Source organism: Pinus tabuliformis, chromosome 2_2 (genome assembly GCF_031772625.1).
Source record: "Pinus tabuliformis cultivar Carrire ecotype Pingquan chromosome 2_2, CPIR1, whole genome shotgun sequence".
In the NCBI taxonomy this organism is placed as follows: Eukaryota; Viridiplantae; Streptophyta; class Pinopsida; order Pinales; family Pinaceae; genus Pinus; species Pinus tabuliformis.
Window position 1 is genome coordinate 1,198,195,601 of NC_142300.1, and position 13,692 is coordinate 1,198,209,292.

The window sequence follows — 13,692 nt, forward strand, 5'->3', positions numbered from 1 at the left end:
CTTCCATACTATATTAATATCAACAATTTCAACTTTTTATTATTATATTAATATATATCACTAGAATGCTATTAACAAGCCAAATACAATATGTCTTCATCGTAAAATAAATTGTTTACCAAACCACTCTTCCTTTGACTCCCTTTTTAAGATCACAAAACCAGTTAATTTGATCTCTCGTTTACCAACCCATTCAAGCTAAGTTCCTTTGACTCCCTTTTTAGGGTCACAAAACCATTTAATTTGACCTCCCCAGGTGCAACCACATGTTCAACCACAAACTAAATGTGTCCCATGGCTCAAGAAAAGTCCTCATGGAAATTGAACCATGGTTAAAAACTCCAAACTTTCCACCACTTTTTTTTTAACTAGATAAATCAGCTACTAGGCACTCTAGTAACACAAAGTCTCTCGAATATGTAAACCTATTTTTCGTACACACATGTGAATCAAAAAAATTTGAACACCTCTTCACACATAATACTTCATTTAAATGACTATTACAAACTAAACTGCTCTAAAACTTCTCATTTTCTACCTTTAAATACTTTAATATTATTCTTTAAAAAAATTATTCCTTAAAAATAAATTTAATTAATAATAAATAACCAAAATTAATTCATTTATAATCTTAATCTACTTAATTATTTTCGCATCAAACTCTTACCTACCATATTAAATTTTTATGGTGCGTAATATAACCTTAGCCTTAAAATATAAAAAACATATTTTAAATTTATTAAAAATAAATTTAATTATTAATAAATAATCAAAATTTATTAATTTATAATCTTAATCTACTTAATTATTTTCTCATCAAATTCTTACCTACCATATTAAAATTTTATGGTACGTACTACAATCTTAACCAACTTGTTTCTCTTACCATCCATCCCTCACCCACCTAATTAAAAGTGGACAAAATGATAACCCTTGATATCTTTAAGATACCACACTAAACATTTCCCTTCAATCACAAGGGAAACCATCCCAAGATAACTTACCTTGAGATCCACTCTATAATCAATTCATTTCTACAATTAACAATCATTTTATGGTCCTCGACTGCATTATGCATTAATGGCCTGTTGAATTATACCAAAATCTACATACATCTGCCATCTTTCTTCCTGTATCTTTGCACACACTCCTCGTATTTGTATCACACATGCTTTCATTGAGCACAAGTCTCTGCAACTTTGAAAGTATATACTGCACAGTCAACACAAATCATTTGCAAATCTGCGATACATGTATACATCGTCCCTGTCCGTATGCAATCATAAGATCTCAGAAAAAAACAAATCTCTGAGCATCGATATACAGGAGGAGCAGGGTACAGTCCCCATATATATACAGAGGCCAGTGGGTGCTTCACCCAAGTAACAAACAAAGAAGATGCAGCAGCAAAACCTATGTGAAGAAGAGGAAGCCATGACATACGACGAAGTTTCCATGCAAGAAAGCAAGCATTTCATCAATGCTCTTCAGGTACATTGATTTTCACTAGGCCTTGTTTCTTGCGTGTCCTTCAATGGGCTCTAGGCAATTTAACTTCCCTTACTTGCCATTTAGGTGTTGTTTTAGACATGCTTTAAAGATCCTCGATGTTTTGTAGAGGGAGAGATTTTAAGCCTTTTGACTGTAACCTGCATTTAGTATTGCTTGGGACATTGCCCAGATGATGCGGTTGTTGTTTTTTTTGTTTGGATTTTTGGGTATTGTTTTAAGGGATGTTATTGAGTTACAGCTGATCAAATAACGAGTACTACTTGCATTTGGATGTTCTTTTGGAGATGCTCTACATCTGCATGTATAGAGATCCAACTTGCAATTAGCTATTGATTTGGAGATGTTTACCATAACAAATTATAGAAATCCAACTTGCATTCAACCATTGTTTCTGGACATGCTTAGGAATTGAAATTGAAACTGAAATTATAGTAGTGTCGGTTCATGGCCAAAGAAAGGTCAATGGGACTCAAGAGTAGGGTGGGCACAAATAGCAAAATGAGTGTCTAGTGCATCTCCTACCCAAAAAAAAACAAATCTAGGCGATCAATAATGCAGGAAGATAAAAAAGTAAGTGAAGGAAGCCCTGTACAATGTAGAAGAGAATTGACAGGAAGTATAGGAACATATTGAAGAAATGGGAAAGGGAGTTTGAGTCTGGAAGAGTGTGCAATTCTCACAATCACAATAAAATTCCTGATGTAGAGCTTGATGATGTCGTCAAGTGAGTGCTCCAGGCTGAGAAGAGGTCGTTGGACTAGTAGTGGGGGTTGTAACTTGTAAAGAACCCTTTACAATAGCTCTTCTACCATTCAAGACTGAAATACCCTTGGAGCGGAAGAACCTGGTGAAATGATCTTGCCTGCCTGGACTGAGCATGGAGGGGAGTTGTTGGAGCTCTATGATGAACTCTGGAACTGAAGAGATGAATTTGTCTTGAGGCTGCAAGCGTGAGGAGCAACGCTCAACTCGCCTTCTGCTGTCTGTTTCAGCATGAGATGCAGTCACTGTATAATTCCATTTGCATTTGTTTGTTGTAACTTGTTTTAGATATTTGCATTTGTTTGTTGTAACTTGTTTTAGATATTTTGCATTTGTCTCCGTTTCTCCATTTGCAATTTTTTATTTACTTAAAAAAATTGAAAACCCTTTTTCAGAAAATACATTTCATCTTCTCTTTACGTTTTTCATGACTCTGGAACGAATTTAAGGAAAACGTCATCCTACAAATATTTGGAAGTGAAACTGTCTAATGCTGAAAGGGTTATCTCAAAATTTTGATGGTTTGATTTGTCACCAATTGCAGGAGCTCAAGAATTTAAGGCCGCAACTTTATTCTGCGGCAGAGTATTGTGAAATGTCATATCTTCATAATGAACAGAAACAGACGTATGCCTTCTTACACTTTCTTTGTTATTGTAGCCTTCTGTGCATGGTTGGATAATGATTATGTCTTCCAGTTGAGCCTGAGTTGATAGGATTGCATCCGTGGTCTTGGAAAATAACCGATTAAGAATAGAAAAATACAGTGTCTTTAGATTCAGCATAGTCATGAGCATTTTATAGATGGCTTTAATCAAACAATGTTTTTCCTGTGCTTCCGCACAAAGAATTCTTGTAGCGACTTGTGTTCATCTTGCTAGCTTTTTCCATCTATAAAATTGATGAAACAGAATCACTAGAGGCCAATATCTGAGTCAAAAATTTGACATGAACTCTTATTTAACTAGTAAGTTATAATTCAGTATTTTTTCTCAGAGAAAAGTCAAACATATAGTAAATAATGTGAAGAACTATCACTCCAAGATTTTCTTCATCTTGGGTATGTTCAATAGAATTCTCTGAAAAGTTAATTTGGTTGGAATTTTTTTTGAAAGGATGACATGATATCAACTATAAGATGAAGTTACAGACCAAAGAATCTTCGATAGGGAGATCAAATGCTCCAATATGTTTGAATGTTGGGATATTGTAGATCATTCTTGATTAACAAGCCACTTGATCCTAGATTCTTGTTGCAAGTCTCTTGTGAAATAGAATGTAAATTTGTTGGTTGCCCCCTGGGATGTCAGGAAACTGGGTAGATTGTGGCACAGTTTCTTTGAGATTAGGTGTACCATGGCACAGTTCCAGCCACCATCAGCGCTTAGGAATGCACAACACTAATGTTCCAACCAGTAGTGCATTTTCACAATTTACTTCACTTTCAATTTGAAGACCTGAGAGAGGAGAGCAAAAGGCAAAGTTTTTTAACAATCAAAACTGTTTGTTCAAAATTTTGGAGAATTTAGAGGAGATTGAGAAAGTATGTCCACTTTTATAGGGATTCTATGCTTGAACTTGACATGAGCTGCATTTCCCTGAGTGTACCTCAACAGTCACTTTAAAGTTGAAATACTCATAGCTTTAACATGAATGATTTTGTTAAGCTCTAGTTATGATAAACTTATCATTTTCATATGAAATTCAAAACCATCCTTATAAGCAACCCTAACTTTAAAGGATATGCACTGGACAACTTATATAGATGACATCTTTACTTGCATTTATGGTCGCCAGGAGACCAACATGTAGATATGAGTTAGATAAATAATATTCCTCATTTTCTTTTATGACCACATGTTTTAACAGAGGTTCATCTTTCCTCTATGTAGTGTTTTGGAAAATTTGAAAGATTATGCAGTAAAGGCTCTGGTTAATGTTGTTGATCATCTAGGCACTGTTGCTTACAAGCTTAACGACCTCCTCAGTCAGCAAACTACAGAACTATCAACTACAGAACTTAAGATAGCTTGCCTTGATCAGGTATTTTTGTGTACAATATAAAGTTATTTGGTTGCTACACTCAGCCAAGCACTTTGAGCGGGCTGGTTGGTTAGATCAGATTTCAGCACATTTGACCATGATGCTGTAAACTTGCTTTTGTTCTCTTTTGTGCTTGAATCACATATAAGTTATCTAAACATGTTGAGATCTTCACCCATGTGACATTTTTTTGTAATTTTAGAGGCTTCGCACTTATCAAGAGTATAATGATAAGGAGGGTATGAAGCAGCAGTCGCTGGTAAATAGTGTCCCAAGATACTATAAACACTATATTTTACCATGTAAGTCTGAAGGTTCATCTGCACTTGACATGTCTATTATGGAAGTGTAAGTCAAAACAAATCTGATTTGATCGTTGTTTGTTGATATGTTCTTAAGACAGGCCCGCCAAGTGGACGCTTTTATGGTTCTGCAGAGAAAGTGTCTGGAATAGGACAAGAAAATGCACGGGCAAAACCCCAACCAGTACCTCCTGGTACACATATTTTCCCAATAGATAAAAGTTGTTTTCCTGGTTTCAGTCTAGAAGAGTTTGTTGTAACATCTTTGGATGGCTTGTTATAATAGACTAAGAAGTCATGCTTCTGCATAATGATATTTTCCTAGTTATATATACAAATGCAATTCTGTGATGGCTGCTGACACGTATGGCCTCGTGTTTCCAGGTACAAATGTGAATAGAAGTCTTTCATGGCATTTGGCAGCAGAAGCTCGGACTGCATTGTATGGAAATTCTAATATTCCAAATAGGTATTACCATTTAATATTCTGATCTATGGTACATAATAGCATTATCATGTAAGTGGATTCATCATTCGATAGATGACTATCAGTGATCGCTTTAAGGGCACAACAATATTAACAGTTGAGAAAACAATATTATTCTGTTTTACAATTACCAATGGTTTCACTTATCTGTCGATTATTAACATCAAGAATGACCAGTGACTTTTCTCTTTGATTTCATTTTCATCCTATCTCATGCAAAATCTTATACATGATTTTTGGCAGCAATGAGTTCTACTCAACGTCTTCTACTGCAGCATCAGAAACGTTTTTCTTCCCAGGTTTGTGCTCTAAGAGCATTTATATTTATTTAGATGTCAGAAAATTAGACTATTACAGCCAAGAGCAGTGGCTTTGTTTGCAGGGTAGAGGCTTGATTTTGGTTTGTGATTCAATGTAGTTATTTGCATATAAAATCATGTTTTACCCTTCAACCTTCCTCTTGAGATCATTTATGATTTATAGTTTAATTTTTCACTGAATGAACACTTTTATTGGGTGGCTACAGAAGCTGAAGTTTCCATTCCATCATTTTCTGGTCCACAATCTCGTGTCCAGTCAGTGCCTGGGACTCCTGGTTCTACTACTCCCAATTCGTTTGGTGCTGGACGACGGGTAAGCTCAAGAGCTCTGACAAAAACAGTGCAGTTTGTACTAGACTGTTCTGATTGCACCAGTGATCATTCAAAGAAACCAAAGGAAATGAATTCTTGTTTGCCTTTTTAGTGCTTGGATATATGTATACCAACTATGGAGGCTCTTCCTTTTTTATCTACAAGAATATTATTATACTAGTATGTGTGATGAACTTTATATGCCTTTAGCAATGCTGGTTGCAGATTTATGCATGTTGACCATGACCATCTCCTTGACATAAGAAATGTGATAACTTAGTTTCAGTCCTGCTAGGAATTCTTCAAATCTGGATTCTGAGTGTTTTGCTTTTATAACACTTCATTGAATTATGATTATGTCATCATTGGTTTGATGTATCTTAAAATCTGTAGTCATGAGACTTTTTTTAGATTACTTGAATGGTTAGGCCAAAGCATGTAAAGAGCTATGCTTTCAGCTTTTGAAAACTTAGACCATGATACCAGATTTCTGCCACTTTGCCTTCTATCCTGTACTGTTGATCAACATAACTCAATATGAATGCTCAAAGCACATTTCAAGATCAAGACTTATGTTTGTTTTCAACTGAATAAGATCAGCATTCATTCTGTTGGGTGTGCCAATTTACAGTGGTAGAATTTCCTGGGTTTCCAGCAATGCCCTACAATGCAGCTATTTGTAAATATTCAATGAAGGTCACAAAATTGCACTGTTGGCTGCTATATTTAAAGACATTAATGACCTTCCAAATGAAATGGATACTTTGATGAAAGCTATTCCAGTGTTCACTATTCAGCTTGGAAACATGCAGCTCCTTCAAATAAGGTTATATTCTTAGCAAAATATTGGGGTGGTATAAAATTATAAATCTGTATACCCATTTCTAATTGAGGATTATGACTTGTTTTATAGATTAATGTTCACCTATTCCACCAAAATCCATCTTTTTTCTGAAGGCTGCATATTTTGTCAGTCCTAATGGTTGTTGAATAACATATTGTTCTCACTGCGACCAGGGTGCTTATGTATAGCCATGGGACTGCCTAATTAATTATGATTGTAAACATATGGCTTCAGCTTGACTTCTGACGTCACTTCAACAAAGCTTTTTACTGACTCTGGTATCTTGTCAGATTCCTAATATTTAAAATAATTTCTCCAAAGAGGATACAATATTGAAGTTGTAGTGTATTTTACGGTATATCTGACCTTAATAAAGTTCCAAAAAATAGATAACTGTATGGCATGAATCATATTTTTCAAATATTGCTGGAAACTCATTTGCTAAATGAGAAAAATAACTATGTACTGGCCGCTGGAATAAAAAACAATAAAATCTTTTGCTTATGCTTGTATTGAATGGTTGGGATATTGATTTACTTGAAAGTCCTTGCTATTTATTCAAAGTATGAATTTAAAGGGGATGAAATTTGCTTGGCGTCATAACAATCCATGGCATCAACAAGAAAAGATAATATAAGACAATTTATTATTGACCAACGAATGACCATTAAATGGTCAACGGGACTGCTAAGTAATCTGAGTCAATATGAAGCGGGAGTACAAGGGCCACATTTATAAAGCAAGATAAAAGCAAATCTAATCTAAGATCTAAGATCTAAAGCCTCAGCATATAAAATTGTAATGCCGATATAGGAATCATATTGCTATTTAGAATATGTAATCCTAAGACCAAGAAGAGAAATATCGCGTGTGAGGAAACTCAAGAGGGTGCCTCAACACATCTTGGTGCTACCGCTATCTCTTGCAAATAGGAGGATGAAATGTCTTCTGCTGGAATTACAATCTCGCTATTTGTCCTAACTTTTGATGTTGAAGAAAGGAAGCTCTTGATAGATGTTTGACCAGAGGAGCTGTGCTATGGTATGTCTTGCTCCATAAGATGGAACCCCCTGTAGAATTTTGTAGCCATGATCGGTCCTCATAATTAATATTTTAGCCCTTTGAAATATATAATGAAAAATGCAAGACATATTCTTCATGTCATTCTATTGTTAGCCCTTGAAATGATTAATATAAAACATGTTCTTTGTGTTGGTTTCAAAAGAGAAAAGTTTGAATTTTGAATTTTGGCCCCAAACTTGTCAAGTCAGCCCATAGATGGAACCCCCGTAGAATTTTGCAGCTATGGTCGGTCTTCATAATTAATATTTTAGCCCTTTGAAATATATAATGAAAAAGGCAAGACATATTCTTCATGTCATTTTATTGTTAGCCCTTGAAATGATTAATATAAAACATGTTCTTCACGTTGGTTTCAAAAGAGAAAAGTTTAAATTTTGAATTTTGGCTCCAAACTTGTCAAGTCAGCCCATCCTTCAAGTCAAGTCGGCCCTAGTGAAGAGACACCCATTCAAGCTGGCCAAAACACTATATATAAGGCACTTGACCTCCTCCACAAGACACAATTCAATCTCACACATAACAAAGTATCTTCTGGGCATCTAAGCGAATGAGAAGAAGAATAAGGACGAAGACATCTCTAACATCTTATCTATCTCTCTTTGACTTTGCACGTGTGGTTCTCTCTCCTCCTGTAGCTTTGCACATGTGAACTTCTGGGCGGCTTTTAGGTAGCAGGGCCGAAATTTTGGGCAGCATATTCTAGGCAAAAAGGCCGAGTTTTTGGGCAGTTTGTGGGAGGCCGAATTTTGGCCTAGGTGTTGAAGGAAAGGTAGCTAGGTTCGGTCTTCATAAATGTATCTTTGATATTTGTATTTATTCAAGAAAAGAGAAATTATTTTTATGATATTTGTCAATGAGTTTCTTGCTCATTGAAGTAGGTCAAGCACATGTTTAAGTGCTTCTAGGAAGTCAAAGAGTCAATGTATTTATGTAAGACCCTTTGAGGGCATGTTACACTATGTATAAAATGATATAAAGGTCAAAGGAATACCTCCAAGCAAAGTCAAAGTCATCTCCTTGCAACAAAAGCCTTCACGTAGCAAAAATAGTCAAGTCGGCCTAAGGACAGTAAGTTGGCCTCAAGTCGGCCTAAAGGAGGGACAATCCTCTATATATAGAGGCTGTCCACTCCCTCTCAATGTCCATCAATCAAGCTCTGAAATCAGCGAAGGTAGAAGTTGAGGAAAGTGAAGGTAAAAGGCAAGTCTAAGGGTCTCCAAGACAAGCGAAGAAAGGAGGAAGAAGACCGAAGTTTAGGGGACTATTTCTAGGGCTAGAAACAGTCATGTGCGAAGAAAAGTAAGGCAAATCTGCGGAATAACAACAGCTAGAGAATAGTTCATGAATTATCATTGTTTGGGTGAGAAATCAAGTCTACAAGGCCTCCCAAGTCTAGCGAAGGAGTCTCTCTCTCTAGCGAAGGAAAAGAGCCCTAATTCTCTAGGGTTCCTACCACACGTAGCAAAACTAGGGCTGTTGTTCAGTTACATCAATTTGCAGACCTATCTCAAGAAGAACCTCGTTGGATCAAGGGAAGGGTGTCTTCATGAGTGAAGATCATCTCTAAGTAAAGAGGAAGCATATCACATCAAGAAGCTCACATAAGCAAGAACTATCTCTAGACAAAGATCGAAGAAGGAGGATGAAGTGCTGGGAAGCAAAGTGCCGGAAGGAGGAAGTCAATGTGCTGGGAACAAAGTGCAGAATAGAGGAAGGACTTGACTTGTGCTTGGAGGATATCCTAGTCAAGGGTCTAGGGTTTGGCATTGATCAATAAGAAGCTTCAATAAGAGAAACTTACTGAAGGGTTTTCCTCTCAAGAGAAGAGAGGTTTTGGCCCTGAGAAAGAGACAACATCTGTGTTCTTGTCTTTATGTTTTTGGTAGCAGTGTGATGAAACACACACACTAATAATAAGAAGAAGATCAAGCTAATATAATTGTAAAAATGCTTCACAAATTGTTATCAAGCAGTGAAGAATCACACTACACCTAATTGCCCTAAATTCTTCAACATGGTATCAGAGCTAAGGTGACGCATCAAGGAAAGGGCATCTCAAGAACACTCATCAAGGAAGGACATCTACAAAAGTTGAAGCATCAAAGGACAAGAATGTCTACCATCTAGCATTCATCAAGGAAGACTACAAAGCAAGAAGAAGAGCCTTACACAAAGGCACCTACAAGAAGAGCAAATCAAAGCAGGACCTACATCAAGCTACAAGTCATCAAACAAATCTCATCATCAAGCAAGCCCACTTGGAGAAAACATCTTGAGGAACATCAAGATTCAAGGAAGGCAAGCCATCAAGACTTCAAGGAGAAAAGAAGTCAACTACATCTCAAAATCTATCAAGTAAGTATATGTCCCCTTTCTAAATATACATCAATGTCTTTTTGCAAGGAAATCAACAAATTGGTAGGTACCAATAACTTTCTTGCATGGAAGAAGAGGACTGATTTACTTCTCAAAGAGAATGAACTTCTAGAACATGTCAAAGGGAATATCACTATCCCTGCTAAGGAACAAACCTAAGCCTTAACCAAGTACAATAAGGATGAGACAAGAGCTCAAAGGATTCTAATAGAATCTATCAAGGACTCTCTCATTCCTTATGTCTCCAGATTTGAAACATCAAAAGTATGATAAGCTAGTAGAGCTATTCTCAGTATCCACATCCGGAGAAGTGATATCTCTAAGAAATGAATTGTACAAGATGAAGATATCAAAGGAAGGAATAACTCCCTACTTCATGAAGATCTATGAGATGATGGATCAACTTTCAAGACCTTGCGGAAGTCATGTCTGACAGAAAAATGACAACTGTATTACTCAATGCTCTATTTGAGGATTGGGGCAACTTCACATCAAGCATATATGCCAAGAAGGAAGCAACCATACTCAGTGAACTGTGGTCTCTATGCACGACAGAGGAAACCAGACTTACAGCAAAGAAAGATGTGGGATCAAAGGAGCAAGCATTTGCTACCATGGCCAAGAGAGAGGGAATTGGCAAATTTGGTCCACGAAGAACAAACAACAAAGATATGCCTAAAATCCAATTCTATGGATGCCAAGAATATGGACACTATAAAAGGAATTGTCCTAAGCTTAAGAAGGACAACAACAACAAAAGAAAGAGGGAAGAAGCTCACATGACTCAAGAGGTGAAATAAGAAGACAAGAAGCAAAAGAAGGGAGATCCTCCGGATCTCTACTATGACTAAGCCAAACTCTTTACTTAAAGTCTTCTTTCAAGTTTTTGAGTAGGATAGGACCATGTAGGAATAAAATAAAAATTGCATGGCTAGAAACATCTTCTAGAATCTAGAACCATGAAATACATAGAGTTCTAGATACTCATGTAGAAGTAGCATTTATAACTATGTTGCAGGAAACGTGGCATAGAGGTCCGTTTCCGTACGGAAACGGGTACGAAACGCGTTTCCGGCCGTACTGCCACGTTTCCCGAAACGGAAACGTGGCCAGTACGGCCGGAAACACGTTTCAGGGCCGTACGACCCACGTTTCCTCATTAACTTGTGTTTTTTTTATTTTTTATTTTTTAATTTGTTTTTTAATTTACTTTTAGGGTATGTTAGTGACTTCTAGATGTGTGTCTAAAGTTATAAAAGTGAATTTTTGCCCTAGTGTTGATATGCAGTTCATCAAGAAGTTTGAGGAATATGCTGTTCATGGTAATGTTAAATTCTTAAAGTAAAAGTGATATTCTCCTTTATTTTTCATTTTCATCCTTTTACTTAAATTTTTAACATTACCATGAAATGACTCAGGATGTTTGAGAGTGGTTTCGCCCTCGTTGGATTTCATATGGAGAAAGTAGAATTTTAGATCTCACTCAAAATCCAGCAGACTTATTTGTTTTTCAGGATTTCAGGATTGGGGGGATTGCAATGTTTCCATTGGATTTTATCATGTACTAAGGTATGGAACTTGTATTTAATCAAGAGAATCAAGCCCTCTATGCAGGGGAAACTCCCAATAATCAAGATCATGTAGGGTACTAGGGTATGAAACGTGTATTTAATCAAGAGCACTAAGGTCGTTCAACTATGTAGGAGGAAACTCCCAATACAACAATGGTCCTTCTAAAGAATGGGATGTGGATGCAGAAAATCCTGATTTGGATCTCTCTCTTGCAGCCTTATAGTCTTTATTGTACTTGCAGCCTCATATATTAATATAAATAAAGGCTGATTTTGAGATTTGGATATATAATAAACATTGCTTTTGGATATTCCGATATTTTTATTTTCATTATGTGATCATTCATGAGTAAATGTGATGTAAATTAAATCTTAATGTTTAAGTGTAATAAATTATAATGTATCATTTATGCTTTATGATTGCACATATACATATTTAAATATTTTCAATATATATATTCGCGTTTCCCCGTTTCCAAAATTTGGGGAGGTCGCGTTTCGTATCGCTTCCCGTTTTGGAAACTCGTACCCGTTTCCCCGTTTCGTGCAACTTAGATTTATAATGAGAACAAAATGCATGGTTAGAAATATCTTCTAGAATATAGGAGCATGGTAGATATAGCTCAAGATATTCATGTAGGAGCATACCTAGTATAGGACCTCATCCACGATGAAAGAACTTGATCATGATTAAGAATCTTAGAAGATCTCCATCATCAAAAGAAAAGAAACTTCATGATCCTATTAGCATCCTTAATATCAACCTCTTTACTGCTTTCCACATCCTTACTAACGAGTGTTGAGGGAGAAAAGAAACTGTCAGGCCAGGCAGTAACTCCAGTTTGGCAGAAAACTCAGAAAAACTGATTCGTGTGTTTATTCCATAGGTATGTTATTGATTTATACATTAGGAGTGATTGTTCAGTTCATCTTCCGATGACTGTTCACATTCCTGATTTATCTATTTTACAAATTCCCCAATCATGAAGATTAGGTGTCAACATTCCCCCCCTTAATCTGAAGGGATGTTGGTGAGTCCAAGCATCATTCTGAATCGTTCAAGCTTTTCCTTTCCAAGTGCTTTGGTGAAGATGTCTGCAATTTGCTCATTTGTGGAACAATGACGGAGATGGATTGTTTTGGCCTCAACATGATGTCGAATCAGATGATATTTAGTATTGATATGCTTTGTTCGATCATGGAACTTTGGATTCTTGGCCAACTTTATTGTAGAGGTGTTATCAATCATGAGTGGAGTTGATTGTACTTGTTTTACCTGCAAATCTTCAAGAATTTTCCTGAGCCACACAATTTCTTTCGTTGCTTCAGCTGCTGCCACGTATTCTGCTTCAGTTGTGGAATCTGCTGGAACTGATTGTTTGCGTGATCTCCAGGAGACAGCTCCTGATCCAAGACTCATAGCATATCCTGAAGTAGATACCCCAGTTTCTTTGTCTCCATCGAAGTCTGAATCAGAGTATCCAATCAAGCTGAAGTCGTCCACCTGTGTATACTTGATTCCAAGGTCTTGAGTTCCCTTCAAGTACCTTAGAACTCTTTTTGCAGCAGACCAATGTCCCTCACAAGGCTTTTGCATGAACCTGGAGAGGATTCCAACAGTAAATGAAATCTCTGGTCTGGTAGTAGTGAGGTAGATGAGACTTCCTACAAGCTGTCTATACTTTGTTGCATCCTCAAATTCCTTTCCTTCAATAGATGTGAGCTTTAAGTTTTGTTCCATTGGAGTAGAAAGAGGATTGCACTCTGTCATGCCAAATCTGTTTAACAAATCTCCAATGTATTTCTTTTGAGAAAGAAATATGGATTTTGGATGTTGGGTTACTTCAATGCCAAGATAGTAATGAACATAGCCCAAATCAGTGATTTCAAAACTTTTCCCTAATTCCTTCTTTATGGATGCAATGTAGCTTTCATTGTTCCCTGTCATTAAAAGATCATCTACATATACCACAAGATACACCACTGTTTTGCCAACTTTCTTGACAAATAAAGTTGCATCATCAAGATCAAAATGATTGAAGTTGAGTTTCAGAAGATGCTCAGTTAGTTTTTCATACCA

General features: G+C 36.5%; 1 protein-coding gene across 3 annotated transcripts in view; it reads left to right on the forward strand.

The window, feature by feature from the left end:
- Positions 1-1,040: 1,040 nt before the first annotated feature.
- The window catches only part of LOC149197795 (protein ABIL1-like), a 181,546-nt gene continuing 168,894 nt past the window's right edge, over positions 1,041-13,692 (forward strand). For all 3 annotated transcript variants that reach the window (XR_016254789.1, XR_016254788.1, XM_089405974.1), the window contains exons 1-8: positions 1,041-1,491; positions 2,819-2,901; positions 4,167-4,317; positions 4,520-4,619; positions 4,721-4,813; positions 5,004-5,088; positions 5,350-5,405; positions 5,633-5,739. Coding sequence is in view for 1 of the 3 variants with exons in the window: in XM_089405974.1 (XP_089262100.1) it covers positions 1,399-1,491; positions 2,819-2,901; positions 4,167-4,317; positions 4,520-4,619; positions 4,721-4,813; positions 5,004-5,088; positions 5,350-5,405; positions 5,633-5,739 (768 nt within the window). In the remaining 2 variants the exon portion in view is untranslated. The remainder of the gene's footprint in view (positions 1,492-2,818; positions 2,902-4,166; positions 4,318-4,519; positions 4,620-4,720; positions 4,814-5,003; positions 5,089-5,349; positions 5,406-5,632; positions 5,740-13,692) is intronic.